This window comes from Orycteropus afer, unplaced genomic scaffold (assembly GCF_000298275.1).
Source record: "Orycteropus afer afer isolate SDZICR_OR568_19922 unplaced genomic scaffold, OryAfe1.0 scaffold00001, whole genome shotgun sequence".
NCBI lineage: Eukaryota > Metazoa > Chordata > Mammalia > Tubulidentata > Orycteropodidae > Orycteropus > Orycteropus afer.
Window position 1 is genome coordinate 25578062 of NW_006921588.1, and position 9763 is coordinate 25587824.

At 41.9% G+C, this 9763-nt stretch overlaps 1 protein-coding gene across 1 annotated transcript in view; it reads left to right on the top strand.

Moving 5' to 3' along the window:
* The first annotated feature begins 2163 nt into the window (after positions 1-2163).
* CIR1 (corepressor interacting with RBPJ, CIR1) overlaps positions 2164-9763 on the top strand; it is a 47661-nt gene continuing 40061 nt past the window's right edge. The window contains exon 1 of the mRNA XM_007952698.2: positions 2164-2235. Within this exon, the coding sequence (XP_007950889.1) occupies positions 2164-2235 (72 nt within the window). The remainder of the gene's footprint in view (positions 2236-9763) is intronic.

The following is a 9763-nucleotide window of genomic DNA, read 5'->3' on the forward strand; positions in this document are numbered from 1 at the left end:
CAAAATTACTCAAGTAAGAAACAACTTCAGCCTGAAACTCCTAAGGGTTTTTCTCTTTTTCTCATTGATGGGAAGAGAGAAGTCTCACCATTGTTTCTCTTCTATGTGTGTACTTCAAACTTTATGCCCTGGATCACTTTTATTTGTATTCCAAAGTTAGCTCTACTTAATTTGGGCAGGCTATTTAGTCTCTCTGTGTATCTCCTGCTTCATCAGTAAAACAAAAGACACCATCTCTTGGGGCTGTTGCGAGAATTTAATAAAACACTGTTTAAAGCAGTCTGCACAGTGCATGGAACATACTAGACACTTGAAAGTAATTGTTATTGGGCAGGGAGAAAGTTCTCACAAAAACCTTACTTGTAACATGGAAAGGACTTATTTGGTGTATCCCCCTAGAGCAATAGAAGCAGTGTCCTCCCCAAACCCTGTCCCAAAGGCCACCAAGCTGAACTAGGTGACCTGAGCTGTTTATTGTAGGGCAGGTAAGGAAACCTGCCACCTACTTAGGAAGGTACCTTAGCCATCAAGAAGGGGAAGTCTTGATTGCCTTTTTACTAAGTCCTAATGGGTGGTCAAAGGAGCTCTGATGGTGTAGTGGTTAAGGCATTTGGCTGTTAACCAAAAGGTCAGTGGTTCCAACCCACCAGCTGCTCTGTGTAAGAAAGATGGGGCAGTCTGCCTCTGTAAAATGAGTTGGAATTGACTCCACACCAGTGAGTTTGGTTTGGTTTGGTTTAACTCGCTATGGTTAAGGCATTGGGCTGCTTGTGGGAGAAAGAGGAGGCAGTCTGCTTCTGTAAAGATTCACAGTCTTGGAAACCCTATGAGACTTGCTTTGAGCTGGAATCTACTAGATGGCAGTGGGTTTAGTTTTATTCATGCAAGATCTGGCAGCCTTCTTCCACAAAGATTTACAGCTTTGGAGACCCTATGGGGCAGTTTACTCTGTTTTATAGGGCCTCTGTAAGTCGGAATCAACAACACGGTAGTGGGTAAACCTTTCCACAGGACCTCTGGTGGCGCAATGGTTACTTGTTCAGCTCCTAACAGTAAAGTATGCTGATTGAACTTACCCAGCAGCTCCTTGAAAGACCTGGCGATCTACTCCTGTAAAGATTAACCAAACCAAACCCACTGCCCTCCAGTCGGATCCGACTCATAGTGACCCCTCCTTTGGTTTTCAAGGCAGTGACTCCACAGCACATAACAACAACAACAACAACAACATCACTGTGGAACTACATTGCCCAACCTTCCTTCCGAGAAGTGGCTGGTGGTTTTGAACCGCCAGCCTTCTGGTTAGCGGTCAAATGCTTTAGGCACTACTCCACGGTTAAAATTCCAAACCAACCAAACCAAACGCACTGCCCTCGAGTTGGATCCCACTCATAGCAACCCCTCCTTGGGTTTCCGAGGCGGTATCACTTTGGCAGTAGATTGCCCAACCTTCCTTCCGAGGAGTGGCCTAGAAAACCCTGTGAGGCAATTCTTCTCTACACCTGGGGCCGCTATGAGTCTGAATCAACTTGACCGCACACCACCACCACCACCATAACGCATTTTCAGCATCCGACAATTGTTTATCTGTGCCAGGCACCATACAGCTGTGAACAAAATAGGCATGGTCTGCGCTCTCGTGGAACTAGCATTGTATTTTATAGTACTTTACAGCTCACCAAATGTTTTCAGAAACAACACAACGTTTGATCCTCAAAAACACAGTGTGTGAGGGTGAAAATTACTATCTCTATAACACAGATGAGAAAACCGCTACAGAAGTTTTGTAACTTGAAGTAGAGTTCACTGAAAGTAATGGGCTCGAACTTCAGGCACCTTTTGCTGATTAGCCAGGATCACCCACTCCATACTACGCTGCCCACCCCACTGTGACCGCAGCGCTGGGCGGCAATCCAAGTCTTCTGGGTTCCTACCTCAATTACGCACGCCCTTACCCCTATGCACACCCCTCACCTGGCCTCAAAATTTTCTCCCAGAGAGAAGGGACAAGGAGCTGCAGGCAGAGACGTAGGTTGCCGGAAGCTGTCACCTTTGACCTCGGAAGTTCCCGCTGCCGCCAGAGGCGCAGTTCCGGTTAGGAAGCGAAGTTTGTTTACGTTGTTTTCAGATCTAGAGGATACCCTCACCAGATCAGACCCCAAGATGGGGAAATCTTTTGCCAACTTCATGTGCAAGAAGGACTTTCATCCCGCCTCCAAATCCAATATCAAAAAAGTAAGTAAGGCGAACCTGGGAGGGATCTGGCCAGCGGCAGCTGCATTTCCAGGGGCTCCTGGAGGTGAGAGTGATGTGTTTCTGGGATCCTTGGGGCATCGTCTCCTATCTAGGCCTAAAGCCCTAGTGATCTCTTCCTTTTCCGCCAGGAAACTCGCTGATGAAGCTGGTCCACACGTTTATTTTATCGGCGAGGAGACTGGCGGCCCTCGACTAAATTCTTAAGATGCGAAGACTGCTATTAGGGCTTCTCAGTGCTTCCCTCAGCAGGTTCTGGTTTTGTCTTTTCGGATCCTAGGGGATCTCAGCTTCAAAACTCTGCTCTCCTGTACAAAGATGACTACCTATTTATTCGAGATAGATCTTAAAAGGGAAGCAAATGCACCCCTTGGTTCCACCCATTATCTAGTCCGATGACCTCGCTGAAGTTGAGCGTTTTAATAATCGGTGCAATGACAGGTCTAGTAGGTGCAATTATGAAAGACCTACTGAATAAACCGAACTTTATATGGGAAACAGAATGGTGAAGTAGAAGGAGTCTGGGCTTTGGAGTCAGGCCTGCATTCCAGTTATTTCAGCACACTTTTAGCCCTGAGACCGCGGACAAAATATTTTGTATCTCTGATGTTAAAGTCTCCTAATCTGTAAATTTAGAATGATCAGTATCAGTCGCCTTGATTTATAAAATTGTTGTGAGGATTAAATGAGTTCATGGAGATGTAGAATTTGAAACAAAGTAGGTACAGAGTAGCACTGTGCCTGCCACATAGAGAAGATGTGCAAACAGTTATTGCTCCTATACAGTACTTGTGAAAATGAGCTTTTAGGGTTTCCTCGGTTTTTTTTTTTTTACTGTTGTAACAATGAGACTGTGCTGTACCACCCTCTCTTTCTTGACCAATGTTTCTCAAGCTTTTCTTTTTTTCATTGTTGTCTTTCTAAAGAATCTTGTTAGACACTTTTCCTAATTGTCGCTCAACACGTACATGAAATTTTAATACACAGATAAACTGTATATCTGTTTATGTAGTGTATGTTTATCTGTGCTTTTATATAAAGAGACTTTTTTTTTGCCTCTCTCCAGGAACTTAAGTTTCATCCCCCTTGGGGCAAGCAGCATTACCCTTGTTGAGAATGCAGGCTGTGTTGTTGTTGTTATATGCCATCGAGTTGGCCCGACTCATAGCGACCCCTCCTTGGGTTTCCGAGGCAGTATCACTACAGAAGTAGGATTGCCCAACCTTCCTTCTGAGGAGTGGCTGGTGGGTTTGAACCGCCAGCCTTCTGGTTAGCAGTCAAGTGCCTTAGCCACTATGTACTCCGCCTCAGCCCTCTTGCCATTTTGGGCTAGATAGTTCTTTGTTTTTGGGGTGCCAAGGGCTGCCTGGGTATTGTAGGATGTTTAGCAACATTCCTGACCTCTACTCATTATGCCAGTTGTACCTTCCATTTGTGACAACCAAAAATGTCTCCAGACATTGTCAAATAACTGTCCCTGGGGGAGAGGGCAAAAATGCCTAGGTTGACATGTGAGTTAAACATTTACCTCAAGTAGACACACGCCCTAGAGAGAACAATCATGGGAGAAGGAAGGGCTGCTTATGCACAGGGAGACAGCTCAGGGGGCAGGAGAGTATGGAGGGATGGACACTGGGAAGTGGTACAAAGGGGAGGAAGTTGGAGGGGAGCTGTTGCATTGTGGTAAACTGTGGTCAATGACATGAGACAAAGTATATGTGAAATGCTGTATGGAAAGTGAATTTGCTCTGTAAATCTTCGCCCAAATCACAATAATAAAAAAAAAAAATGCCTAGGTTGAGAACCACTGCCCTAAACAGCACTCTTTGAACAAATAACTCATACCAATAACTAATATAGCCCCTTGTTATGAAACAGGAGCTAACTGATCTATTTGTCTGTTTATGTAAGTGAGATCATATAATTATCCTTTTTGATTGGCTGATTTCGCTCACATAGTGTCTTCAAGCTCCATCCATAGTGCAGCATATATCATGACTTCATTTCTCCTGCTGGTTGAGAAGTATTCCATTATATGTATGTACCATATTTTGTTTACCATTCATCTGTTGATAGGCATTTAGATTGTTTCCACTTTTGGCTATTGTGAGTAGTGCTACAATGAACATTGATGTCCAAGTCTTTTTAAATGTCTACTTTCAAGTCTTTTGGGTATACCGCAGAGTGGAATTGCTAGGTCATATGGTAGTTCTATATTTAGGGGAGCTCTGGTGGTATAGTGCCTAAGGCATTTGACTGCTAACCAGAAGGCTAGTGGTTCAAACCCACCAGCTGGTCCTCAGAAGGAAGGTTGGGGGAATCTACTTCCATAGTGATACTGCCTTGGAAACCCAAGGAGGGGTCGCTATGAGTTGGATCCGACTTGAAGGCAGTGGGTTTGGTTTTTGGTTTGCCACACTGTTTTCTAAAATGGCTGTACCATTTTGCATTCCCACGGGCAGTGCATTCTCACTGCCATCGAGTCAGTTCCAACTTATGCATAGCGACCCCCTTTGGGAATGGGTAAGGGTTCCAATTTCCCCCAATCCTCACCAGCATTTGTTATTTTCTGTTTCTGTTTTTTATCTTAGCCATCCTGGTGAATGATATCTCATTGTGGTTTTGATGTGCATTTCTGTGATGGCTAATGACACTGAGCATCTTTTCATGTGTTTGGTGGCCATTTGAATGTCCTCTTTTTAAGTCCTTTGCCCATTTTATGTGATTGGGTTATTTATGTTTTTGTTGTTAAATTGTCAAAGTTTTATATACACTTTGGTTTTTAGATTCATGTCAGAAGTATGGTTTTCTGAAGATAATGTCTTTTCACTTTTTTGGGAAGGTCTTCTGATGTGCAAAAGTTTTTAATTTCTATGAGGTCCCATTTATTTATTTATTTTGTCTTTTGCTATTTGTGCTTTTAGGCCTAACAGGATTACCCATGCTCGTTCTAAGAGATTTATGGTTTTAGTGTGTGTATTTAAGTCCTTAATCTATTTTGCATTTGTTTTTGTGTGTGCTATGACGGATGGACCCTGTTTCATTTTCCTACATGTGGAAATCCAGTTTTCCTAGCACCATTAATTGAAGAGACTCTTCTTTCCCTATTAAATGGATTTACCACCATTGTCAAAAATCAGTTGACTAGATGTATAGGTTTATTTTTAGACTCTCAATTCAATTCCATTGGTCTATGAGCCTGTTGTTACACTAGCACCAGGCTGTTTTGATTACTGTACTGTGGTGTGGTATTAGTTGTTGTCAAGTCGGCTCCAATGTATAGCAACCCTATGTGCAGCTAAACAAAACAATGCCTAGTCCTGCTGCATCCTCATAATATTTGCTCTGCTTGAGCCCATCATCTCAGTCACTGTGTCAATCCATCTCATTGAGGGTCTCCCCCTTTTTTGTTGTCTCTGCTTTACCAACCATTATATTCGTCTCCAGAGAATGGTCCCTTCTGACAATGTGACCAAGGTACATGAGACAAAGTCTGCCCATTTTCACTTCCAGCAGTACTTCTTCCAAGATAGATTTGTTTGTTCTTCTGGCAGTCCATGGTATTTTCCGTATTTTCACCAACACCACAATTCAAATGCATCAGTTCTTCTTCAGTCTTCTTTATTTATTGTTCAGCTTTCACATACAATGTCACATCTTCATTCTTTAGCACTTTTAAAGAAGTCTTTTGCAGCAGATTTGCCCAGTGCAGTATGACCTCTGATTTCTTAACTGCTGCTTTCCTGGACATTGCTTGTGGATTCAAGTAAAATGAAATTCCTGACAACTTCAGTCTTGTCATTGTGTTGCTTATTGGTCCAGTTGTGAGGATTTTGTTTTCTCTGTGTCGAGTTGTAATCCGTTCTGAAGGCTATAGTCTTTGATCTTCATCCATAAATGCTTCAAGTCATCTTCGCTTTCAGCAGACACGATTATGTCATCTGCATATTACAGGTGGTTAATGACTCTTCCTTCAATCCTGATGCCATACTTTTCTTCATAAAGTCTAGCTTCTTGGATTATTTGCTCAGCATACTGATTGAATAATTATAGTGAAAGGACACACCTTCATGCATACCTTTCCTGATTTTAAACCATTCAGTATTCCCTTGTTCTGTTCAAACCACTGCCTCTTGGTCTATGTATAGGTTCCTCATGAATACAATTAAGTGTTCTGGGATTGCCATTCTTTTGAATGTTATCCATAATTTGTTAAGATTTACACAGTCTAATGCTTTAGCATAGTCAATAAAACACAGGTAAACATCTTTCTGGTATTCTTTGCCTTCATCTAAGATCCATCTGAGATCAGCAATGATATCCCTCATTCCACATCCTCTTCTAATTCCACCTTGAATTTCTGACAGGTCCCTGTTGATGTACTGCTGTAAGCATTTTTGAATTATCTTCAACAAAATTTTACTTATGTGTGGTTTTAATGATACTGCTTGATAATTTCTGCATTCTCTTGGGTCTCCTTCCTTTGGAACAGGCACAGATACGATCTCTTCCAGTCTATTGGCCAGGTAGCTGTCTGGGCATAAACGAGTACACACCACCAGTGCTGCATCCTTTTGTTGCATCCTCATCAACGTCTCAATGAGTATTCCATCGATTCTTGGAGCCTCGTTTTCCAGTCTCTTCGGTACAGCTTGGATTTCTTCCTTCTATGCCATCTGTTCTGGATCATATGTTGTGTCCTGAAGTGCTTGAAAATTGACCAGTTCTTTTTGGTACAGTGACTGTGTATGCCTTCCATCTTCTTTTGATGCTACCTGTATCATTCAATATTTTGCTCTTAGAATCCTTCGGTATGGCAGCTCAAGGCTTGAATTTTTTCTTCAGTTCTTTCAGCTTGTGAAATGCCAAGCGTGTTCTTCCCTTTGATTTTCTAATTCCAGTTCTTAGCACATTTCATTATAAAATTTTACTTTGTCTTTTTAAGCTGCCCTTTAAAATCTTTGTTCAGTTCTGTTACTTCATCATTTCTTCCATTTGCTTTAGCCACTCTCAGTTCAGAGAGCAAATTTCAGAGTCTCTTCTTATATGCATTTTAGACTTTTGTTTTCAGTCTTTTTAATGACCTTTTGCTTTCTTTGTGTATGATTTCCTTGATGTCATCCCACAGCTCTTTTGGTCTTTGGACATTTGTATTCAGTGCATCCAATCTGTTTTTCAGATGGTATCTAACTTCAGGTGAGATGTACTCAAGGTTGTATTTTGGCTTTTGTATGATTATCTGATTCAAAATGACCAATACCAGCCCTTTTCAGTTCACTAACTCCTAGGATGGTTAATCTTTATGTGTTCCATTTCACTTTTGACAACTTCCAATTTTCTTAGATTCATACTTTGTACATTCCATTTTCCAATTATTAATGGATGTCTATAGCTGTTTCTCCTCATTTTGAGTCATACCTTATCAGAAGACAAAGGTCCAGAAAGCTTTATTCCATCTATGTCAGTAGGTCTACCTACTTTGAAGCAGCTCTTCCCTAGTCATATTTTGGGTGCCTTCCAACCTAAGGGCCTCATCTTCCAACACTATAATCTGACAGTGTTTCCATGCTATTCTGCTTGAACAATTTCTCTTAGAAAGATCAGCACGGGGCCAGTCCCCATGAGACGGAGGTTAAAGATGTCCCAAATGTCCAAACTACCGTGCCACTCCATCATTTCAGACATTAACTCCTCCTCCTCCTCCTCCTCCCAGTAAATTTTCCCAGTCTTAGGGTTCTGTATTTCACTGTAACACCTCACAGAACTCACAGACACCCAAGGGTTCGTCTCACGTAGTAGTGGTGGAGGCTGGCAGGCTGGCGAGTCCCGGGTCCGTGAGTAGGTCTGGCAGATCCTCCCAGCTCTCGGGGTTTGATGAACCTCAATCAGCAGATCAGATGATGGCTGCTGTCCCAAGTCCATGGGTGAGATGAGGATGATCCAAGACACAAAGCTGGAGCCAGAGGAGAGCGAATATTCCCAGGAGATTCATAGGTATACCCTCCAGCAAGGCAGGACTCAAGATACATTCCACCTGTGTTGCCCCAACAGAATTAACCTAAATCCCATCACAGAGTCGACTGCCAGTCATTATAGGGAATGACTACTACCAGCTGCCCAGCCAAGTTGATACCTGATCTTAACTACCACACCACCCCAAAGTGGCATGGATGATGGGATTTACAAAACACCACAGAATGGAGGACAATGGCTAGAAGGACCACATCAAGCAATTCACTGCATATTCATAAAGTTTTCAGTAGACAGTTTTTTCAGATGTGGACCTGGCCATGTCCTTTTTCCTAGTCTTAATCTGGAGACTTGCTGAAACTTGTCTACCATGGGTGACACTCCTGGTATTTGACATACTGGTGACATTGCTTCCAATATCACAGCAACGCGCAAGCTACCACAGAATGACAAAATGATAGATGAGTGGTGGATATAGGATTATCCACAAATGGAGATAATTTCACTCCTTCTTTTCCGGTCTGGATACTTTTATTTCTGTTTCTTGTTTTATTGCTCTGGCCAGTGCTTCTAATACAACATTGAATATAAGTAGTGAGAGTGAGCACCCTTGTCTTATTTCTGATTTCAAGGGGAAGGCTCTCAATCTTTCTCCATTAAATATAATGTTGGCTGTTGGCTTTTCCTGTATGCCCTAAATCATACTGAGGCATTTTCCTTCTATTCTAGTCTTGTTTAGTGTTTTTATCATGAAAGTGTGTTGGATTTTATAAAGTGCTTTTCTACACCTACAGAGATGATCATGTGGTTCTTTTTGTTGTTATTCTATTGATGTAGTATATTATTTTGACTGATTTTCTAATTTTATACCATCTCTGCATTCCTGGAATAAATCTCACTTTGTCATTTTTAGGTTTTAGTTGGTAAGTTTGTTCTCCTGATACTGACTCACCAGAATCTAGTTTATTTCAGCATTTTTTAAATCATGTTATAGGATTATAGTGTTTTAGATCTTGAAGGAACCTTAGTCATCATCCAGCCCCATCTCTTTATTTTATAAATGAAGAAGCAAATTTGCCGTGGGTTACACAAGGTCGAGCCAAACTAGGATTTAGGCCCCCTGCTCAGTCCAGTGCTTTTTCCGCTGTACTGGGCTGTGTTTTCATTATTGCAGTTCTGGATGAAGGAGTCCATAGATGCTTTAGTTTTGTGATATCTTGTTATTTGTTGGCTTGAGTAACTTTTGACCCTAAGCACAGACATTTTCTTCCTTTTTAGCTTTTTTTTTTTTTTTAAATAGTAATGAATAGATCTAGTGGAATCTGGTAGTTTGCTTTTGTTTGCTCTGTTTAAATTTAGAGATTTATATACCTGCAGTGTAGTAAATTACTTAGTGTGGCTTTTCTACCCGTAAGTCTTTGTAAACTCCAAGGTGGGATTTTCTATGAGCAACTGAGGAGCTATCCACCTGGGTTATTTCTGTTGGGCGCGGCACAATACAATGTTCTGGGAGGTGCCCACTCTCTCTCACGTGCTTAGA